General features: G+C 41.9%; 1 protein-coding gene across 11 annotated transcripts in view; it reads right to left on the bottom strand.

Moving 5' to 3' along the window:
* The window catches only part of SEMA6A (semaphorin 6A), a 113681-nt gene that overhangs the window by 61957 nt on the left and 27163 nt on the right, over window positions 1-24561 (bottom strand). For all 11 annotated transcript variants that reach the window (XM_003643072.6, XM_004949625.5, XM_424960.7 and 8 more), the window contains exon 2: window positions 46-183. In XM_003643072.6, the coding sequence (XP_003643120.1) occupies window positions 46-145 (100 nt within the window). In that variant the 5' untranslated portion in view covers window positions 146-183. The remainder of the gene's footprint in view (window positions 1-45; window positions 184-24561) is intronic.

The raw sequence follows: 24561 nt of genomic DNA, 5'->3' as shown, positions 1-24561 counted from the left end.
AGTCTAATGATTACTTCAAAGCAGATGAAGGCCTCTTATACTTACAGTTGCCATGCGAAATACTGATCGGCTCAGAATCTTCTGGGAAACCAGCCCCAGCAAAGTGTAGCAGTGTGAAATATAGCAGCAAGGCTTCTGACCTCATAGTAGTTCAGCTGGGAGACTTTACTTCTTCACTTCACACTGTGGAAAATAAACAAAGGCTTAAGGGATTCTGTTTCAACCAGTGCACACAGAAACACAATAAGCGTCAACAGAAAAGAGAGAATCGTAGAATCATCATCATCAAGACCTTCAAGATCAACAGGTCCAACCTCCAACTATGTTTCTCAAGTACCTTCAGGGATTGGGATTCCACCCCTTCCTTCAGCAGCTTGTTCCAAAGCTTGCCTACTATCACCGTAAGAAATTCTTCCTAGCGTCCAATCTATACCTCCCCTGGTATAACTTAAGACTGTTTTCCATGTCCTATCACTGGTCAACTGAGAAAATAAACCAGAACCCTCTTTGCTCCTTTTGAATAGCTGGAGAGAGCAATAAGGACTCTCCTCAGCTTCCATTTCTCCAGACTAAACAGCCTGCAGGCCGTTTCCCCTCTAGCCCATGCCCCAGCCCCATGCTCCAGTGGGTTCTTGGTTGAAGACAGGCTTCAGTATCTGTGTCAGCTGTTAATATGCAACAGAGAAACTTCATGCCCTGCACTGATCAATAGCTGACACGAGTTTTACAGCAAATACTGAGAATGTACACTCTTTGGTTTGTGTAATTAGATGATGACATACACAATAAATAACTAAAAAGCACACTACATTATTCTGGTTAAGAAGAGATTAAGGGTTATGCTTCAGGACTGATTCATATCCTGTGGGGCAGTGAATCAAGTGAAGAAACACAGAAAGAGCTTGACGGAGCATGCAGAACATGTCAGTGGGCTTTGGCAGAAAAATACGTACCCATAAATTTAGGTGCCATAAAACCAATACTCCAACTTGTGATAAAATAAGGGAGAGCAGAACTGTCTAAAACCAGCATTTTTCCCTTGCATTGCACCAATGCATTCACTCATTCACATTTCATGTACATCCCTAAATCTTGAATATGAAAGGAACCACAGGAGCCTTTAGATACAGTGAAAGAAAACAGTGCATAATACAGTAAATAGCTCATAATTCCCAGGCAAATTTCACACGGGCACTGATCTGCAGGGGAAATCGGGGTAAAAGTGGGGTTTTTATTTCATCCCTTCCAGAGTTTCAAACCTTTGCTGCTATCTGCCAAAGATTCCTTTTGAATAAAGGCATTTTTACAGTAGTCTGTCAGTCACTCCACATTTACGGGCAGAAAGTCAAACTTCGTAACCTACATAGTCTTTGAAACTTAATTTGGAAAACAATGAGCTAACTCGCCCTTCTGAAACATCATTTAATATTAGATAACTATCTCTCCTTTCTCTATAAAACAAAAAAACAAAAAACAAAAACAACAACAACAAAAAGCAACCCACCAGAAAGGGCTTTACATGTCTTCAGTGTTACATTTTCATGTGCAATTTCACAGACATAGCTGATTTCTCATCTCATATCCAATTCAAAAGGTCACAATAATTAATTTCCCTTATTATAAACTTGTTCTTAAGTAAATTTTCTGCTCCTCTAACTGCACTGGAATAGAGAATCTGTTGCAGTGCAATATAGTTCCTAAGGACAAATGATTTATTGTATTGTGTGTTTGACTATTACTCAAACACAAATTGGAAACTTGGCTGCTTCTCTATTTCTATTAACAAAATAACTGAGACTGAGTTAAGCTGAGACTAAAGGAAAAGAAATCTAATGTGAGGAAATGACTGACATGAGCAAAGTGTCAGAGTGATGGCAAAGAATAAAAGCAGCAACAATAAATACAGCACAATACAGAAATATCAGTCTATTATACCTTATGTGTGAATGCATAGTGGGAAATAGCACATACAAGCCCCAAGAGAAGCCTTCCCATCCAGCACTGGTTAGGCTGATAGCTATGTGTGATTACTGACACAGCTACACCTGCCTGCAGACGCTTTCTTTGCCTGTTTCCTCCATTTGTCTCTTTAATCACTTCTTACATTTTGCCTTTACTGCTAGCACTCCAGTGCATGAAGTTTCTTTCCATTTCCGTGCCCAGTGAAACCTCATTTGGGCTCCTTGGGGATGCCCAAAGTAGAAACTAGGAGAAGTAAATACAGTACTTTTGAAACAGTTCCTTTCCCAAGGTTTGAATTAGAGCTAAGGCCCGCATTGGGTGGATTAATTTCTTTCTCTTCACACAATTCTTCCAAATGTAATTTTGCCACCTTTAAAATTCTGTCTTTGGAAAGTGACTAAACAAGGCATCCAATCTTAACACAAAAACAAACTTGAATTATTTTCTTGAAATTGTTACAGTGTGGTGCAAAACTGTATTCTAAAATGCACATGACCTTATGCTTACTTAATGGGAAGAAACTTATTAAGCAGTCCAGTTCTTCCTCTTGAGCCTTATTCACCCACAGCATCAGCATGCAGGATGGCAATCCAGACCACCTGGCTCACGGTGAGACTGACTCTGGAGCAGAAGAACAGCTGCTTGCAGCTACTCCCTGTCAGCACATCCTCCGTTACCTACGTGTTCCTACCAGGAAGGCATTAAGGTACTGCATATGTATTGTTGCCACTTCACCTTAGAGCCTGAAAAAACTTTTATTGTGGGTGATTTTACACTGCCACTCTCTTCTTCTCATTAAAACATGCCTACTGTTTCACATAAATATATACCAGAGACTGCCGACAGGCAAATGAACAGCATCCAACAAACTTATGCTGTCATTTTATGTGCAAGTTATTGGACCAAATCTTTTTTCTTTTACCTGAAAACAGTTCACTAACAAATGAGCTGTTATGTTACCTTCTAAAAAAGATTAGATCAGTAGGTTCTGAGTATGGAATTCCCTGTCACTCTTCCTCCCTTCCTGTGGAGGAAAAGAAGGGAGGAGAGAGAAAAAGAACAGCAGTTCCCTGTTGCTGTAGTATTAACATCCTTACTGGAATTCACACATACCAATGCAAAATGCCTGCTTCTGTCTGTCTGCATTTGGAGTAGACTGCAAATCTGTATCAATGTCTATACCAATAAGGTAACGTTAAATAGGACACAAGCTACACCTAAGGTAAGTTTTAGCAAGAAAATTCGAGCGTAGTGTTATTTTTGCTGTTCTTACAATGGTGGAAATATCTGCACTGTCAGAGGGGAATTTCAGAAAAGTGCTGATTTGAGAAGGTTACACTTATTTTTAGGACAAACATCCTTTTCAGCAAGTCCTCAACTCTGGTTGGGCTCTTGGGAGTGATGCAAATGTTCTCAAGTGCAACTGTGCTGAAGCTACTTCTAATCAAAAGTGCTTCTAAGCACAGAGGTGGAGGAAGCAAGGGTAGATAGGTGATGATGGTGAGTACAGGTGCCATCTCAAAATAAACACATTGTAAACGTCCATGGAGAAAACTTCAGTCAGTGTAAACCACTGTAGTTCATTTTGGCTTTCACTCAGCCATGGCTGCCCAACCTTTGGGCTTGCCTGGCCTGCATTGCGTGAAGAGGAATTGTCTTGGGCTGCATATATGTAGGCTGCTCCAAAAGTAATGCCTCCTATTCATTTCCATGGAAACTACAGTTACAGTCAGCACAGTAGCTATTTGATAGAGCACATTCTCAGCTACAAAACACTGTTCTTCAATGTAGTCACCACCATTAGGTATGTGTTTTTTGCCACTTATGAACAAGAGTCTGCGTGGCATACTCATAAAAATCTGCTCCAGAGGAGGTGACACACGATCACCTTTGCCACTGCTGAAATGTGTCACCCACAACTGTTGGTCTCTATAAAAAACTCAGCAAGTGTCAATGAATGTCAATGGGTGCCGCTTTTTCTGCATGGAGGAATTCAATTCCACACCTTTGCTTCATATGCACTTCCATGTCAGAAGTCCATCCGTCACACAGCAATAGAATGTAATGGAATACGGGTGGGAAGGTTCAACCTCTACTGCCATACCACCAACAACCACCTCTGATTTTGCAGGTCAACATGATAATATAGGAGGTATTGCTTTTGGAGCAGCCCTTGTAAAATATATAGCGCAGTTAACACATATAAGTGACAAAATTTCTTTTACCTGTTAATATTTTTATCAAAACATTAAGAAATGAGAGCAACAAAAACACAGAACTACTGGGACATTTGGCCATGTTTTTGTGTAATTATGACATCAGTCTGGTCCAGTGGCAGTGGTTCCAATTCTTGGTGTGTTCTCACAGTGTTCATCAGACATTTCTGATGAAATTTTACTCTTCCTGTACTACTTCCTCCTTGACAGTAATTATTCAAAATGTGCTCACTGCCAACAAGTGATGACATGAATAAGGCATGATTGTCAAGTGAGGGATATCTTTCTCTGGTAAGACAGGTCTTGTACAAGTCTAGGAGAGAGACAAGAACACATTTTTGAATGGAGTATCTGATTGCAATTCTGCACATTCCATTCGAAAATAGGCAGATCATGGATTTAGTCAACTGAAAATGGAGTTACAAATATAAATTGATGATTTATTTGGCAATCTTGAAACCTCTTCTCAAATTCCTTTATGAAAACTGAAAGCAAGACTGCCTATTCCTCTTTGCTCATAGGAATGTGTTCAGCCAATGTATCTAAATGCGTGACACAACAGTATTAATTCAATAAAAATCATGCTGCTGATGTGAAGGAGTTTCTGAAGTTTCATGAAAGTAATGATCATTCCAAATTAAAGAGAAAAAGCTGATTTTTCACAGCCACATTCCTTGTCAGAATCCTTATCTACCTGAGCCAGTGAGAAGCCAATACAATGAGCTCTGCTTTCTGCTACTTGAACTTCTCAGCATTTGGAAAACAACAATCTGCATGAAAAAAATGGATATAGAATAACTGCTTGGCCAAGGAAATGAACATACGGCTACTGCAAGGCTACTCTCGTAACAGGGCTATTGTATTTGCAGCTAGTAAACTCCAGCAGGGTTAGATCCAACACACAAAGAGTCATACAGGGAAGTGCTAACTCCCTGGTATATTCTATAAAAACACATAGCCATATTTGATCTCAAGCACAAATTCACAGCAACAGCAATGACACATCTATAAATAACTATCAGAAGAGACACTTTTCCATGTTAGAAAAACTCCCATCTTTCTGCCTTGGCCTCACACTATGTTCTGCTACTCCTATAAAACCCCAAGTAAAATCGGAGTATGTAACCATGTCAAAACTTTCCCATGACACACTAAGCCTGATCAGTAATGGACAGATCTTGTTATATTCATTTCTTACAGACTTTCTTTATACTATGATGGGATGTGTTCACGCAGAACAGCTGCACTTCAATCCACAAATTATTAGGCTTAATGTGAGAATTACCAGTTAAAACAGAATGGCCTGTGTTAGGCATGAACCAAGACCAGAAACTTAATGGCCATGAAAAACCACGACAGTCTTAAAATCTTTTATTTCCACAAACATGTGGTAATAACTTACCCTCCTTCAACAGCCTGGAAGTATAGTAAAAAGGGATAGTATTTAACCAAACAGCGAGGAAACAAAAAATTGAAGCTTGATGAATTTGAACTTCTGCATAAGAAAAAACATATGACTAGAAAAAGTAGCAGCACCTGTGAACTGACCCACAAAATACTCAACAAATAGCCCATCTTATTACATTCATCATCTCTTACACTAGGAAAAGCAAAATGACTGGGGAAAAAAAAAAGGCAGGAGAGAAAATGACTTCAGTTGTGTAAGAGGTAAAAAATAAATGAGATTTTCTGGCTATAAGGGCTTTAAAAGCATGCAAGTGCATCAGACACTGTCTCACTGAGATTAAGAGAAGAAGATCTACCTATGCATAATAAAAAGCACACAGTGATCCACACACATGTGCACATATGCTTTGCCATGCCGAAGGCAGGGTGCAGAAACCAGCCATCCAACCTGAATTCTATTCCCTGCTACAGTACAGATTAGCCATCTGACGCTGAGAAGTAAACCTTTGCCTCCTCTGGCTTACCAAGCCTTTGAAAATCTGGGTGGAGGACTCTCTTACTGATATTTACCCCTTTACATTCACAGTTCCTAGAAAGTGAAAGACAAGATTTCTGTGCAAGTCAGGGAAAGGAATTAGTAACAACACAACAATGACAACAACAGCAGCAGCAATAACAACAAGAAGACAGGAATACAACCTGTGGGCTGTAGATTCCATACAAGGAGGGCAGCAAGGCCAGTGCTGTGGAGCTGTTCTGGAGTGCATTTGCTGTCTGTGCCTATTTGGGTGGTGGCCTGACTGCCCCACAAGCACCTCATGTGGCTGCACCTGGCAGCAGAAGGGATTGTGCAAGAAGCCCAGGCTTAAGAGCACCATGGGATCAGACAGATGTGAGTGAACAAAAGCTCAGCAAGTGCTTGGGGACCTCTGAAGGCAGGAGAGACAAGTGGCTAACAGCAAGATACAGCACAGAGTGCCAGACATGATAACTGAATTGGCACATGGCAAGGCAATGGCCAGGTTGGCCAACTCATTTTCTCTTGTCATTGCCCTAGCTAGTCGTTGCTGCTCAGCCACCTGAATGCTGGTGCAGATGGCCACAGAGACTTAATGCCAGCTCTGTGCCCATCACTACTACCAACATCTTTTTGTGACCAGCAGTGCCACCATCATTCATCTTTCCTCTCCTGTCCCACTCCTGTTGTCTCTACAGCTGGCTGTTCATTTTATGTGGCCAAAAAAGCACTCTAGCACTCCAGGTATCTGGCCCTTATACAAAGGAGGCTGGTGTGTGAACGTATTGGGTGATCACCACATGGTAGCTCAGGGCCTCTCCTGGATGCTGGGAGGTGGGCAGAGCCCAGTGGAGGCTTCTACCCCTCCAACGTCCCTTCTGACCCTTTCTTATGTGTGTGAAGCACATCCCCCCGAACTTTCTCTGCATATCAGAGAGTTTTCCCCAGCTGTAAGAGGAAAGCATGGGTGCCCTCTGCTATACATACTTTACTGCCATTTTAATTGGATTCAGCACTGCTTACTGATTGCCCAGCTGCTGTGGGCTGCACGCCAGATGTGACAATTAGGCCCAAGGGAAAGACACCAACGAGAGCGATTTTGCCTCATATAGCAATCAACAGCATCTACCTTTACTAAAAAGAATAATACAAACTTTATTACCAGTTGGATGAAACAGACACGGGGGCCATGCAGAACTTCCCATTATGATCTGACAAATTTATGCAAAGCAAGCTACTTTTCCAGTGTGTTTCGGGGGTATCTGCTTATTTTGTTCAGATCTATGCAATCATGAGTTCTCACCAGCTTCCCTCTCCCTTTTTGCAGCATTACAAGGCCATATATCAAGCACCGTAATGTCAGCTATGATACGTAACATCATTACCTCCTGCCTCAGTAAGTGATAAGCTGAAAAGATTTGGACAACCCTCAGGCAGAAATGATGAGCCTCGGTCTGCAGAATGGTAGTAGCAGGTGTCAAGTCAGTAGGCAAAACTCAGCATGCCTAATGCTATCAACCTGTCTTGTCAAGATCAACGTTACTGTTTGATCCAGTGCAGTATGAAAAGAAGACACAGAGAACAAATGGAGGCCTAAATAGGAGAAATCTTCTGCTGACCCGGGCAAGACATCCCTGATGAATGCAGCATTAATAGGATGCTGTTGTTCAGAGAGGGAACAGTCAGATGGAAGATGAACATCTCCCAGATGGAATTAGAAGCATCTCAGGCCTATCGATTTTGGTTGTAACCTTCACTGTAAACAGTCCACGGGGGCCTCATCAGCCACCTGTTCAGTGGTATTTGCATTGAAATATAGAGCCAAAGCAAATGAGAAAATGGCCACGGTTCCTTGCTGAAGCATCTGCTCTTTTCCATCCCTCTGTCTATGCGTCACCAGGAATAGCAAAGGTACATGTTTTAGAGGAAAGGCTAACAACAGTGGCACAAGCTCTCTCAGGCAGCACCAGAAACAATGAACACACCATTTGTTACGATGTTGATGGTGGTGGTAGCAGTATTATATCATGCAATATTTCACTTTCTAATAATTGCTCAATTTTATACTGAAATCACGCTTGCCAAAACTGGGAGGAAAGCCATCTGTGCTTGGAAGATGACTGCCAAAAACATTTGCAATTTTATTTTGGGGTTATAAACCTGCAGAATGGAACAAAGGCGATGCCTAAATAATCCTTCTCACTCACCACCCCCAACCACATACAGCAACAGACCTAACCCTGAAACAGCTTAGCTTGTCTTTTCAAAGACGTCTTTATTATTTTTAAAAGCCTCACATTTCAGAGACAAAAAATCGCTCTATTGATTATTTGTGGGACTTCAGCAAACTTCTGTCAAGGTTTTGAATAGATTTAAGGGTTAAATGTAGCAATCACTGCCTTTTGAAAGGAGAGAACGCCATCTCTAATATATAATCTGCTGTTTCATCTCAGCATGCTTTACAGAAAACAGATACACTCCCAGCAACACCACTACTTTCCCCAGCCCTCACTTTGCCTGGGAAATATCAGTGTCCATCAGCTGATCTTCCACTCTCTCCGCTAATAGATGGAACAGAAATTACGTAGCTGTAGGTGACCCAAAGCTACAGTGGGAGTGAAACATGGCCTCCTTTTGTTTTCCTTTCCTTTTAGATAATACAGATGAAAGATGGAGCCTGCTGTATTTTCACAGCAATAAAAATTGTCACTGTTTAAAACTTAGACACAGCCCTGCAGACATCGTCCCAGCTGCCATGTGCCTGCTGTAAATGTAACATTAGGGTCACACAGTTCCCCTAAATCAGTCTCTCCAGCTCAGCCATCTCTTCAGGTTTCCTCAGTTCCTCAGCATTTGCCTCCTTTCACTGCTGGGATGTACTTAAATGGATTCTAGCTCTTCTTCATCCTCTAACCAGAAAGAAGCCTTAAATTACAAATCCTCTTATGTCTGTGTAACAGATCAAATTGATATATAAGAGCAGAGGTTAACGCTGAAGAATAAGTTAGGATCCCATAGAACATATTGCTGCGCTTAGAGCACCTAATTGCTGCTTATCATAACAACAAAAACCTCTGTATTGCTTTTGTTGGTTTTTCATTTGTTTTTAGAGCAAGAAATGTGATGCTAACTCTTCAAGCATGATCCCCAGCTGTGTTCTTCAAGAAACTTATTTGGAATGAAAGTGATGGACACCATTTTAAAGTGACAAGACAGCAGAGAAATGCAGATCCTCACATGTAAGTCAGTTGTTAAATAATCAGACCACACCGCTTAGCTTTGTTGCAATTGGACTAGCTTCAGCTGTAAGTACATTTCTGCAGAAATTAACTCAATAACATGCCTTCATTTACCCTGAGTGAAACAGCAAGTTCTGCCAGGCTATTTTCCAACAGGCACCAGTCCACCTGGGTACAAAGCAGTTTGATACAACAACAAATTGTTCCCCTGCCCTCAAAACGTGAATGAATTCTACTGTAACACTACAGATGCTAAGAATGGACATTGACATCCATGGATTAATTGCTCCGGCAGCCAGTGCTACGCTACCCAATAGTGCTTCACCTAAGAGGAGCTTGTGGTCAGCTCAACACTGCTCTGCATTGCAGCAGTATAGTCATGGCAACAGCACAGTCTAGGCCAGACCTCAGCATCCCCTGCCGTGAAGGCTACTCAGCACAAAGAAACACAAACACAGTGGCCAGCAAGCCGACTCTCATAGGCAAAGAGAAGAGTCACGCTTTTCCCCTTGGAACTCAGGCAAATTCATCTCAGTAAGTAATGTTTATCCCTGACAGATAGGAACTGTAGGCAAGCAGAGAGCTTGCAGTGTATATTTTTAACTTTAGCCCCCCAACTTGTTTATGAAATCAGCTTTCTCAGGTTTCTCTGCACCTTTCAGTAAAACATGAGATTACTGCAAACATGAATAATGTCCATGAAAAGAAGTGTTATCTCCGAGGAAAAATTTAAAAGAGCTGTTGGAGAAGCACACACGTGTACGGGGAATAAAACCCACAAACCACTTAGTGCAAGGAAATAAGCAAATTGAGTGGGAATACCGTAATGCAACATGATGTGCAACACTGTTCTCCCTTGGACATCCACCCATCTATTCACATCTCCGTATGATCAGGCAGTCACCAGAATTTAAAAAGATTCATGCTTCACAGGAAAGAGTCTTAATTTCATAGATCTCTGTCTTTTGTGATTATTCTTCATCGTTCAGTGTTTTTTTGGCTGATATTTTTGGAAACCTTAAAGAGATAAAATAAATCTGACTTCGAGACAAAAAAAAAAAACCCAACTATTTAGTTTGGTTTTCCCCTGAGATGAGCGTCACGCATGCACTAATCCAGTTCCTGCTGTTTGCTAGTAATTGCTGGCTGCAAGTGGAAGTCCCTGGGCTTTATTCTGCCTAGATTCATGCCCAAACAACTCCCAAATTTTATATCATAAATAGTCCTAATAGCTTTAAGGACAAGTGAGTACAAGAAAGAACGCTATCCTCAAGAATGCCTTTTGAGTAAAGAGTTCTCCTCAGCGGGGCAATATGACCCATCCTTCACTCATCTTTTCACTGCATCGCATCAGGGTTATGAAAAAGAAAACAGAAGGCAAAGCAAAGAAGCCAACAGATACGTTAAAGAGTATCCTATTTTCAGCAAACTGCTGAGACAAACTATATTGTCAGTTGATCTGGACATAAGGTTAATTACTGTAATTCAATTTATTTTAAGGGAAAAGGCTATATGCAGATATCATCAATTAACCTCGGAATATAAAAATCACAATTCCTGTGATTAATAGAACACTGTGAGATCACTTTAATTACTGGGAGTCTGTTACTGAGCGGAAATAGAGAATTACACGATGTGATTTCAAGGGCAAACTTAAAATTGAGGCTTGTGGGTCAGAAGAAGTAAAAAGAGATTACAGTTAGACACAGATGAGCCCTTGCACACACAGATACACTGCTCTCTTCTTGCAACACACATTCACTCACATACTGAAGAACACAAGCATCCTTACACGTTCAGTCACACCTGCTTCTTGGCACATCATGAGGGAATTAGAGCAGCGGAGAAAAGACAGTTCAAAGCAGCACTGTCAAATGCCTGTACTACAAGTTACAAGAGCAATAGCTCTGTTATTATGTGCTTTGCTTCTCTGGAAAAGCTGTGGAGAAAGAGGTTCAGTGTAGCAAGAGAGAACAAGCCCACCGAGTATGACTGCCTGAATAGGGCGTGATGGATGAGCTTTCTTGCAGATAGGAAAAGCCTCTAATCTGTTCCCTGGCTCATTGGTGGAGCATGGCGAAGCCATTCTCTTCTTGTCCAGGAAATATTCTCTGTCTTTTCAAAACTACGTGCTTGGTTTTTTTGCAAAGGACGATCCAGACTGTCACCCGCATGAGGCAGCAGTCTGTTTCCAGATCCCGTGCTAGGGCAGGCTCAGCGACACAACGCTGAGACAAAGACATTTCTACACTGCTTGTGATTCCTACAGCTATTTTAGGAATGATTGGCTGCATTCAGATTCCAACAGCAAATAAAGAGATACATGGGAAGATAAGCTACTTTCACAGCACTAGCACTCAGCTAGCGATTGATGCTGGAGACATCATTATTGATACTCCAGCCAGTTTTGTAGAGCTGAAGAAGAAACCCACCATGTGTAACAAACAGAATGTAGGCATCATCCTCATGATAAAACCACAACCCTGTTACCAGGACAGGTGTCTCGTCCTGGGATTCACTGAAGAAAGTCCATCTCTACCTATAATATCACTGTTTTCTTGGGCAACTCAAGACCTATTGCCAAACTTCCTGCTCTTTTCTCCCTCACCCCCAGAGCTCTCTCTTTAAAGATGGGGAACACAGGAAAAGCAAAGGTTCATTAGCTGAGTGCACTGATGTGAATTTAGCAAGGCTGCTTGATGAGGAGGCACACACAGTTATGGGTTTTCTGCAGATCTGCCAGGTGTTTTTGAACCCAGATGAATTCTTCATATTTTGCCTGACAGAAGAAAAATTCCTCTATAGCATGAGGAAGAAGACAGCATAGCTGGCAAGCTGCTGTTGTTATTTCTTACTCTGCAGTTCTGCTGCTTATGTGATTTATATCAAATGCTGCAGTGAGAGTTTCCTCTAACTTTGAGTTGGCCTCAATAACATGGACATTCCGCTGATCAGCTGCCAGGAGCTGATCTGTAGCCAAGACACAAATTCCTGCCAGTAGAGAGAAGAGAAAAAAAGTACAAAAAGACATTAGACCAGAAAATCAAATTATTTTCTAATGAGACTGAAGACTGAACGCACACACCGTGCCTGTAGAGATCCAGTTTGCCATTGAGGTGTAGACTCTAATCTAGAAACCCTAGATTAAGGCTTGCCTGCATCTGAGATTATGCTTCCTCATACCACAGAGCAGCAATTCTCCAGCTTGCAGCAGAAACACACAGTTAGCAGCTACAATCAGAGGGCACTGACTTGTTTTTATTTATACTACTAGTAATGCTGACCTTGATGTCTACTGGATTGAGGGCAGCAATTGGAAGTGATTCCCACTGGATTTCAGAGAAAACTGTGGCTGCTGCTCAGCCCATGCCAACCACATCAGCTCATGAGTGATATTACTTTACCATTTATAAGCCTCACACCTACAAAGAACAGAATTTACTGACACTTGCAATGTTATGAAAGTACACAGCCTTAGATAAAGACTCTGTTACTTACTGCTAACTTCATGGCTTTTGGGCTACGCCTTTCCTCTAAAACGAGGAAATGGAAATACCACATCCAAGTTTCCTGCGGAATTTGAGGTTATCCTTAATCTGTCAGAGGAGTAATTGCTTTCTTGGAGTAACCAAAGAAGATGCTTTTGGTCCTATCACATGCTGTATCTCTTCTCATTAATATTTGCCTTTGAGCAATTCAAAATAGAATTTCATGGGGTTTACTCTTCTGTGGCAAACATCACCACATCAGCTTCAAGTAAAGGACTATTTGCACACGCATGCGCCTGTAGTTAAACCTGTGCTCGTGAGAAACTCAATTTCACAGCATCTATTGCTGTTGACAATTGTTGTCTATTGACAATTTCTGGTACTCTGGACAACAGGACCACCTATAAAATGGTACATGATTTACAGTGAAAGAAGCTTTCAGATCCAAATACAGTACATACCACACTACTATAGAATAGTTTAACACTAACACTGGACAAAAAAAACCAAAAAGATGACTGAAATACAAACAAACAAACAAACAAAAAAATGACAGCCTGGGCAGGAGTTTCCTGGAGCAGCTTTTTGGAAGGTCTCTCCGTGACTTGACATCCAAGCCACATGAAGGATCTCCTTCAGGCATTTGCCCTCTTCTGATGGAAAAAAAATGGTTTGAAAGAAAGCACTTAACCTACAAAATCTTTACTGGCAGCTCAGAGATGCTCTGTTACCTGACATCTTTGTCACCTCAGGGTTCTCAGCAACAGCTTTTCCTAAATAACTTTCATAGGAGCACAACAGTGGGAGAAATAGCCCAGAACCTCCCCACACTCTCAAAAACTTCAAGAAAGGAAGCTCTGCATTTAGGGTACTTACCAGTAAGCTACTTTCTCCTGGACTCAGAAACACATCCAGATACAGAACCAATGGCACTCTCTAAACATGATGATCAATAATTTTGAACAGCAACAGTGAAAAATTTGAATTTTGACAATGTTCTTACCCATTTCAAAAGTAGGTTAAAAAAAAACACAATAGGTTGTCGATTACTAATCCACCTCCTTCAATACTGGGGCCCACCACAGCTTCCGTCCTTAATTTGAAGTCAGAAATCACTTCTGTTTGCTTTTTCCTCAGCAAATAACTGTACTTTTTTTTTTTTTTCTCTGCTTGTGTTTAAAGGATTCTTTGTCTCTCTTGAACATGAAGAAATAACTTGCACAGAATCTGCCTGGAGGACCATGCAGTTGTGAGAGGCAGCAGGAGCACGTGGCTAACAAGACTAATCTGACAACTGAAAATGCCATATAAAATGTTTTCATAAAGAACGAAATTTATTTGTGAGCGTGAAAGCTCTGATGCCTCACTGGTTGAAGCTGCAAGAAATGACTGTATGCTTCCTTTCCTACTCTCAAGGAGCTCTCCACAATCTCCTTCCTTCACCACTGTTACTTCCAGGGACTTTCTCTTGTAAAAACACTTGGCTTTCCTCACACAAGAACAGATTTGGCTTTCCTTACACCAGAACAGATTACTCCCCTTACTCACACACACCCTTGCGTTCCCCAAAAAAACTGAGAACATTATTTCTGTTGCAAGCTCATGAGGACAGATGGTATCTTCCCTCCTTATTTTGGGAGAACTGTAAGAAGATCACTAATATAAATATTAAAAAAAAAAAAAAAACAACAAACTACCCAGCTCTTGATGATCAAAGGATGATTAAACTTGGAGAACAATTTTTAACATACATTTTGATAAAGCTGCCTTACGACGTTCTCTTTTCTGAATGTTGTTCAGCTCTGAAGTGAGGTGTTATAGGGAAGAATTGGGATAAAGAGATGCAGTTGGGTAAGGGAGAAGAAGAGGAAGCTGCTTCCTTCCAGCAAGCTCCCTGTTTCTCCATCATGGGAGACAGAACAACTGGCTTGCTCTTTCTCAACCACTAGAGTTAGGCACTCTGCTTTCCCTTGACCCGTCCAACAAAGATAATCATTTCCCTCTGCCAGGAACCAAGCACATAGACCCTGCTGTGTACCCTCTGGGGGCAGGACACAGTGATCCAGAAGAACTCTGCCTGACTAGAAATGCAAATAGTCATAAAAATCTTTTCATAACAACTTTCACTGCTCTCTCATCTCTTGCTGTGCATGCTTGGAAATGCACAAGGTCAAACATCTTAGAACAGAAACACTAAGCCAACACATGCTCCATAGGCTTTTCCTGCCTAGATTTCTCTCAAATGGGATTCACTGTGCTGCATGAACCAACAGACACAACTTCTCTTAAAAATTTTCCTTTCCAATATGCTGCTTTCAAGTTATCTCTAATGTAAACACAGACATAAAAGTATGCTCTGTTTTATGACAGGCCTGAAACAAAGGTGCTCTAATTAGCAAAAACAGATTTGACTTCAGAGGTAACACAGTTTTGAAAGCTAGAATAAGAAACCCCTTCTTTCAGCTTTTCAGCAGCAAGCGTTTTTTCATCTTTCTTCCTTCTTACACCCGTCCCTCTTTGACTCCGCAAATCTATACAATTGATGAATTGATGATTTCCTTCAATAGGAATCTGATTACTGATTGGTACTTTGTCACAAACCACCTGCGCAACATCTACAGTCAACTGATGTCACGTGTCAGCTGAACAAAATCCTCTTGCTGTCCTGTCCAAGCTATTGTTGCTATTTCTGGCTGGATCCAACTACAGAAGAGAAGCTGTAACCCGGGTTCTATCTATCACAAATCACAGTTTAGGCTACAGCCCATATAGCAAAATACTGCTGGGGATTAAAGTAGAGAATGTGATAAACACAGATACCAACAGACAAAAAAAGGGAAAAAGATACTACTCCACTGGAAGAATATACAGCTCCACTGGAAATCACAGAACCATAGAATGGCTTGTGTTGGAAGGGACCTGAAGGATCACGAATCTCCAACTCCCCCACCACAGGCAGAGAAACCAACCTCTCCATTTAGTACTAGACCAGGCTGCCCAGGGCCCCATCCAACCTGGCCTTGAACATCTCCAGGGACGGGGCATCCACAGCCTCTCTGGGCAGCATGTTTTATCCCAGGAATGCTATATGCTGTGCAAAATTTAAGGGGAAAAAAAAAAAAAAAAAAAGGCCTTGCCTTGAAAAAGTTTACAGTCCACATAGGCAAAGGACAAAGGTTTTTTTTTTTTTTCCCCAGTTTTTACAAGAAAAAGGTTAGATGCAAGTAGGCAAGTCTTTTTTGACATCATTCTTTCTCTAAACATTCTAATTACCAGACTGTAAAAAAACATAAAAATATTAGTGAGAGTTTCTTTAGCATAACATCCTCCATAATAATCGACTTCCAGTGCCCTAAACCCCTAAACTGCTGCTCAGATCAGTTTTAGGCCTGAACAAACGCAGTAAATTGCTGACCTCCACTCCAACATGAAGTCCTTCAAAATTCAACCACCCACTCACACACACGCATGGATGAGTTCCTCAAGATAGATGGGCTACTGTTTGCAGTTTCTGTTTCGGCAGGGACGTGGCTTTGGAACTCTGTTTTCCAATTCAGAAAGCACAAATGGGATTCATCTCGCTGGCAATATTCAACTCATAATCATATATTTGTTTAGTGCTTCCACCATTATCAACAGATCAGTCAGCTGCCATTTTTTTTTCTAGCTACAGCTACTGAAGTTATCTAAGTAGCAAAATACTTGTTATTAAATCTCCTCTTCTTCCTGCAAAGCAGACTGCAGGATCACTGGTGCACAAAAAGCCTGGGCAGGGCCTGGGATTGGGATCTCACAATTCACCACTCTGGGTTCAATAAGAAGAGAAATGATGAGCCACATTTTTTCAGTTGTTCTATTGAAGTTTTCCTTTGTTCTGCCTAAGCAATCATGTTAAATTGCATTTCATTATGAGATTCCAACAGATCAATACTCCAAACATCATAACAAATTCACACTTAAAAGGAAAACTCAGTCACAATTCTAGGGCAAATTTAAGGTTGAACATGCAGTTACCTGGTGACAGAACTAAAAGAATATGGTTTCAGTCAACAGCCATTAGTTTTTCAGTTTCAATTCTAGCAGCAATGAGACAATATTAAACAATACTTTTCTGTTTAAAGAAAACACCACAGACAAAAAGAAAAGAAAAAATACAGCCCTGCACATTAGAGCCTTCAGTTAAAGTCACAGCCAGATCTTGTACGATATAAACAGCAGCAGCAGTTCCCTTGAGACTGCAATGTTACACACAAAACACTTCACTGATGTCTCTGAGGAACCAAAGGAGGATGAAGGACTATTTTAACTATTCTAATCCTCCAGTCGCTTTCTCCATAATCAGCACTTAGCTTCTTCTTTAAGCATAGCAGCAGCTTACAGCCAGGCTACTCACTGCTTTGACTTGCACTTCATACTGCTCTGTAAGTTTCACCTCTAAGTATTTTCCTAAATTCAAAATGTTGCTAAAAATATACTTTTTGGAGCATGTTAATCTGTGTCTTCCATATCCAAAGGCAGTGAAAGCTTCTGAAAGAAGTATCTCAGAGGCAAGGAATAAACACCACCTGGTCTCAGTCTTGCATTGCTTGCCATTTACCCTTCCCGTCCCCTTATTTTGCTGACAGCAAGATGGACAATACATGAAAATTTGATTCTTGGTAAGCTGAGTCATGCAAATTAGCCTAATGAAATAGATGACTTTGTGTATGTCCCCTTGATACCAATTAAGCTCAAGTATCCACTCAGGTAATGACTAAAGCAGTACCATGAGAGATCGTGTAGAAGAGTCACAGCTATATTTGTCTTTCTGAACAGCCCTTTACTCAGCACTTAGGTCTATCCCAGATCCCCCTGGCCAGGAAAGCAGGCCAGCTTCCAAACAGCACACAGAGGCAGTTAACTGCTTAAGACATGACTGAGGCAACACAAAAATTTGCTGCTACTTCACACACTTTGGACCTCAACATATAAAGGACTTTGTGCTTCCAGTTTTGAAGGCAGCATACCAGTGCACTGCAAGAGGCTGCTCTGACTCTGTAATTATAGCCATCTTAATAATGATCTGTTAGATGGCTGCCTACTGCTCATGACCAGACAGTTTAATCACTATGCATTCAGTTGTAGAGAACTAGCTATCCTCCCTGTCATGTGAAACATGGGACATGTTGTGTGAAGGCGGTGTAAATGAGCACCCCCTGAACTTGCTGGCTAATATACTTTCATTATTTAAAGCCTAAACTATAAAACAGACCAGCGCTGCCTCTTACTACAAAAAGATGGCTCACCTCAGCTGTATTAGATTAACAGTCACATCATACCAGGCCTATACATACATTATTTATTGAGCACCAGCTGTGTGCTCGGCACTGTACATACACAGAGGGATGCGCTCTCTACTCCTGGGAAGCTTTTACACTCTAAAGTAGTGGAATTTGGCAGTCGTTCTGCATGCAGGAAACCTATTAACTTCGCTACAGGACGCAGTTGCTGAAGTTGGCAGCAAGGAATTCATACAAGCCAGTGCAGTACCTAGTGGTAGGTGCAGTAAGAGATGGAGTGCTCCTACACGGACTTGTGGAACATCAGGCCTTGTGGAAACTACTGTGAAGATCAACTCAGAAGAGCTATGAACATACCTGAGCACGTGTGAAGATGCAGAAAGTTGATGCAGTGCTACAAGCTCCAGCACTCCTTTGTGCTGGTGACAACTGCTTCTCTCCACATCTCACTGCCTACGCTGCCTTAATCTGTGCTCATACTGTAATGTTTTCAGGTTTTCAAGGCAGTACTGATCCAGCGATGTACATCAACAGAAGAACTAATGCCCAATGCTCTCCAGTGCCAGGGAGTTATTAAGACTCTTAGGTAAACGCTAGGAGCTGGTCTAATGTGAGATGGTGACATGAATCACCACCACGATCTCCAAGACGCATTTTATACTTGAGATGAAATCGTACCCTCAGATTCCTACAGTGATGAACAGAAGTGTCTGGAGGTATAGTTATACTTGCACACAGTGAACGGAAGAACATGGAAAAGAAATGGAGAAGAGCAAGGCTGAAGTGAAACAAAGTGGGTAGACCTGGGTACACGAAGTGGGGAGCAGAGAAAAAGAAAGCTAAGCTGCAGGGGCAGATAGCTGGAGTAGGCTATGGAGGGAGGGCTGCCATGTCACCTGAGTGTGGAGGGAGAGAAATGGCTGGTAATGTGAATGGGAGATGGAGAGAAAAATATAAGAACGAGAAGGACGTTTTTAAATGAACACAGCTGTAAAAAGGCTGAGAGGCAGATGGATGGATGCAGATATGTATAAAGGAATCTTTAGAAGTGAAGGAAGGCAATTACAGGCAAAGGGAGAAGAAAGGGAAAGGGTTCAGAGGAAATTAATGAGAAAAGAGGAGTAAGAGAAGGACATCAGCTGGATGGGCAGAAATTAAAGAGACAGAAAGAAAATCATTAGCGCTACTGTTATATGTTATACTCATTTTCATTTGGAATCTTGGCTTAGAAATTGGATCTTATGGACATGAGCTGTTTTGTTCCCTTACTAACTCATCAACTTTTTAATCTTACAGTAATAATTAAAGGAGAGGGACAGACACAGGGCACTCTTCTGCATGTTGACTGATGCCATCAATTAAATAGGCAAAGATGCTGCAATCCTGCAGCTGGCTCACAGGCAGACTGCAGGTCCCAGCACCATGGCTGCATACAAACACAGGTTCACAGCCTGGACCAAAAGGCACTTTCTCATTGTTTCTATCAGCTTCTCTCTGGTCATGTGTCACTGCCATCCCTTTTTAACAGCTTCTAAACTACAGAAATACACGAAAGCACATTAAACACTTCCTTAGGTGCACTTTTCCATATCAGCAGTCGCTGCAATCGTATTTTGATAATACACAAAAGGAACAGCAGCTTTCAGATAATGTCTGGGAAGGCAGGTCGTCCACCAAATAACTATATCACCCTTGTGAGACTTAAAAAAGCTGGAGACTTACTGAGCCAAGGGAATTTTGCCTGTGATGAGAACTGTCCTCATGTTTTAGAGATGAAGAATTTGGAGTCTGGGCCCAGCTCCTCGTGTGTATCCATGTGTGGCTTGTTTATATAGTAATTGTGTCTGCTGCCTGCAACACATGGTCTTGTTATAAAAGCACGGGAAAATGTCTTCCCAAAGAGCACTATTATCCACCCCCAACCGAGGCTGCATAGGAGAGGACTGACAAACAGCCCATGAGGAGGGGAACAAACTGCTAAGCTTCCAGGTGGAATGGAAGGACAGAAATGGGGGAGAAGCACAGACAATGGGAAGGCAACCTGGGAGAAATCAGGAGGACAAGAACAGAAAGCCCAACACATCATGTACCTAACTTGTCTCACGAGTGCTAGGAAGATAAATCTAAAGATAATAGACCTCCATATTCATACAGCTGCAAAGATAAACATCCTTCCCATGACACCATTATAAATCCCTAATCCTTAGGGTTGATTTAAAAATTGTAACTCAGCTGTTGCAATTTGTATCAGACTGGAATTTGGCAGTCCCGGACATTAAATCAATTCCACATGAGAAGGGGACCAACAATACTCCATTTTATAGCCTGAAATTGCACTTTCAAGGGTTTTAGATGCTTTCTACGCTATTCCACAGTGGAAGGAAGAGTAGGTTAACTTTTAAAGCTAGCAATCATTTCAGTTCTCAGTACAGCCAATGGAAAGATGCCCACCAGATTTAAAAGACTCAATCAGAAATACAGGCTTTAGAAATTGCTTCAGAAATTGCTCTTTTAAAAAGCAATCAAGTGAATAAAAATGATGCACAGATATTTAAGATTTGGGTATCTAACTCCAGAACATGCACAGTAGATATCTGACATTGGTATATTGCTTACCAACCTGGCACACAGTTACACACCACGTTGCTGTAGCTTGCATACGGTCATTCATTGATTTCCACGCATTTCTACATGCACTTTTTTTTCCTAATACTGTCTCAACTTAATGGGGTAACAACTTCCCCACAAGGCTGATATTCCATACAGCAAAAATCAGAAGCTGTGCACTCAAACTGTTACAAATACACAAACCCTGGGTCTGGATCCTGAAAAATGTAGGCAGATGTAACTGCCATTTAATTTAATAAACTCAGTGGGAGTGTAGCCAGCAAGTCAGGCCTTAGGAAATTAATTCCTGCACTAGCCAGTCTGCTAGTTTATATTATAGGATGTGTAGGGCACTGCAAAACTCAACGTACCGAATTCAGCCTCGCACAACCCTACAGCAGGAATGCTCTGTTTATTTATATGGGAATGTTACTACTAAACAAGCACTGGAACCAGTGAAGGCTGGTGTGCGAGGAATTTGTGTCTTGATGCTGATGTCTTTAAAAGGGCAGAGCTCCCCATGTTCCTTTCTCTTCTCTGGAGGCATCAGTGAAGCCTCACTCCTCTAACTGTCTTCCTGACCTCACGAAACTCTCAGGACCTTGGAAAACCACTGTCTTGCTGGCACTGTGGGCTAAGTCAACTCAAGCCCTCAAGTTACTGTGGGAGAGCTGATAGCCACACGTGCGCAGACAGAGTGATCACAGAAGCCTTTTTCCTTAGGATGCTAAAAATACAGCCATTTGCATTAATTGCACAGAAGAATTTCAGCCCTGAACTACAGCGGGAATTGTACCCCTCGCTGCTCAGAGCCAAATTTAGCCCTGGAGACTGAATGAGGCTCAGCTTATCTCTGAATCTCCTCAGTTCTGGGGGCTTTAGACACTTCCTTCACGCTGTACTCACACAGTTGTTTGCATTTAATGAGAAACAGCTGAATTTCCCGTTAACTTGTAAGCGAAGAGCCCTCTCCATGAGCTCTGGGGACCCTGCTTGTCTGCCTTTAAATAGATGGAGCTGACCAGATACTGGCTGCCACCTGGCAAAGAAAGGGCTGTTGTGCCGGAGCACAGCCCAGGAGCCCAGCAGCACAACGCCCATTGCCACTGCAGCCCTGCTTGGTGTGGGGAGGTGGGCTGAGCACACAACAAGCACTGGCTGTCAATGTCAGGAAGACATCATCGTAGAAAAATCCTGCAACAGATGCTGGAGGGCGGACAAAAAGTTTGATACTTATTTACAGGGATTTTGGAGTGGGAAAGGCGCAGGGGGAGAAAATACCTCAACTCTCCACAGAGGGATCTGGCAAAATCCCAGACCCGGCTAGATCCTCCTGAAAAGCTCAGTGTGCCAGTGCTCCCTTCAGGTATTACGACAGTGTTGACAGCAAGATGTTCTCAGCAGCTGAGTAACAGCTGCACAATACAAGCAGCAACTGAATGGTTGAACAGCTCTTTATAGAGGCATGGTGTGATAAAAACCTGGTGTTCTTTTGTGCTTCATAAAGCCTCTACTTTGCTGACTTGGAGTTCAAATCTCATGGGTTATTAGGAGAAGGAAGAAGGACAATGCGTTAACATGCAGGGGAGAAAAGAATATGCTGGAAACCAAGCCTGTGCTAGGAGCTGTGTTACAACCTCAATACCAAGCCAGAAGCAGTTTTCATGTCAATTAGAAGGTAAGTATTTTGGCACACAGTGATCAAGCCTTTAGTCACAGTACCTCTCAAGCCTGATCTACATGATAAGGTAGAACCAGAGCACTGTCCCCTCACTAGGTGTGCTCCCCAGGAGGAGCAAACATGGGAGATGAAAAGCTGTCACCAAATGGAAGTCTTACAGCCTAATGTTTAGAGGTTGGAAAACACTTTTTGTTTTCTTCTTCAGATCCCAATCTTTTCTCTCCATAGAACAAATAATAGCCATATAAATGAGAGGTGGGAAATCCCAGCCAGGGCAACGAGTCAAACCTCGTGTGAGCAAAGGTAAGTTACTTCTAACTCATTTCACTCATGCTGAAGTAACAGTAAGGTCGAAAAACAAAAGTTTCAGAAGACTATGGCACCATGGCAGAGCAGGGCTGGAGTGGCTGTTCATAGTGGCAAGTCAGAAGTCAATGGAAAGACCTGGTAAACAAGTTTATTCTTCTCAGGAGCTCTAATGTCATCTTCTTTGTGCTCAAATTTTCCCCAGGAGGGGGATGTCAGGCACCATACTGAATTAAGATACCGCATGGATGCCACACTGGTAGATCCCAGTCCACAGCATGTTAGCTTGCGCTTGTCCTCAGCCTCCCTTGAGAATATTGATGACTTTGCTGAGAATCCCATGACTGCATGAGGCCTTTATTAATTCTCCTGCAAATCAGCATCAGTGTACAGTACCTGCTCACAAGGAAGTTACAAGGGAAGCTCCATTGATTCTCATAATGCACTTCAAGATAATCAAATGAAGGATGCTAGGCAGGCCTATGTTAATGTTATTGCTCTCTGGAAATTCCCCCTTTTCCTAGTTGGCACATTTCTCCCTCTTCCCGCTTAATTTTAATCTCTTTTAGCCCTTGAGCTACAGTGTATTGCTCTGTCTCTAAACTTAGGCAAAAACTCTTTGCAAATAAATCTCCACTAGCACAGTTGAGTCAGTGTTTGAGTTTTTAGTCTAAATTATGGGAATTAAAACAAGTTATCCTGTCAGTAATATAAAAATCCAGTTCTCTCATCCCTGTTGCAAAAGCTTTTTATAGAGCTCTCTAAAAGAAGACTAAGCGTTTGAAGGTCAGCAATTGGTTTTGTGCCATATGTACTTAAAGCTGAATATCCCTATGAACACTTGCACAGATTAGCAGGGGGAGGGGCAGGTGCAGGATCTACTGAGAGAAGGTCCAGAAGTCGAGGAAAGCTTGAATTACATGCTGGCCTTCCTAGAGCAAACTGTTAATTAATAAGAATTAGCTTAGACTAAAAATTCCACACGTGTTGGAAGCAAAATCAAACAGTGCAGCCCTTCATCTATCACTCCTGTAAAAACAGTTTTGATAAGGAAAAGAACAACTGCAGAGATTTCATCTGAAAGCAGCGATGCTCTGAATGAATAGATGGGGTACTAAAAACACAGTTAAAATAACTGCGAAAAAACAGACTGCTGTGGATGCAGCAAAGGGTTAATTACTATATTCTGAGGTGATAGTCCACCCACATCACTTTTGTCTGCGAGTACTTAACGTGATCTTGTCGTTACAGGTTCAAACACAGTAGCAGTTACAGCACACTGCTGGTATCTTGCACACGGCTGTATATCTGTCACACGAAAATCTCTAAGTTCTGTAAGCCATAAAGAAGATTGATTTATCCGCTCAGGAATTCTCAAGTGTAACTGTATCATGCCCTTGTTAGCATGCTTTTTGTTTTGCGTAACCTCCATTACTAAATTAGCATTTTCTTATTCCACTGAGCTGCTTTACTCTGCCAGATTTCATACAACCTCTCTAACCTAAAGAACTGCAGCATCCAAAGATGCACGGCAGACCTGAGACTGGCGTGCTGGAGAAGCTGATCCTGGCTGATGTCTGCTCACCGCCACAGAGCGACTTTTGGTAAAGCTTCAAGCTTCTAGTTTCTGACAGATATACACCCTGGGGGTTGCAGTGAAGAATACTGTGCTTTGCTAGTAGTTAGCAAAGATGGTGCGAGCTCCTGCTGTTTAAATTCTGCTCTGCAGGACAATTCCATCCTCAGCTCCCACTGAAACAAAGGATGCTTACCCACCTGCCAGCAGCTCGATTCGTACTCAACAATGGTGTTGGTTTCAGCAGTGCAATTCCCTATTTCCTCCACTGTGAGAACAAAAC

This window comes from Gallus gallus, chromosome Z (assembly GCF_016699485.2).
Source record: "Gallus gallus isolate bGalGal1 chromosome Z, bGalGal1.mat.broiler.GRCg7b, whole genome shotgun sequence".
In the NCBI taxonomy this organism is placed as follows: domain Eukaryota; kingdom Metazoa; phylum Chordata; class Aves; order Galliformes; family Phasianidae; genus Gallus; species Gallus gallus.
This window is presented reverse-complemented; position numbering and strand designations above follow the sequence as displayed.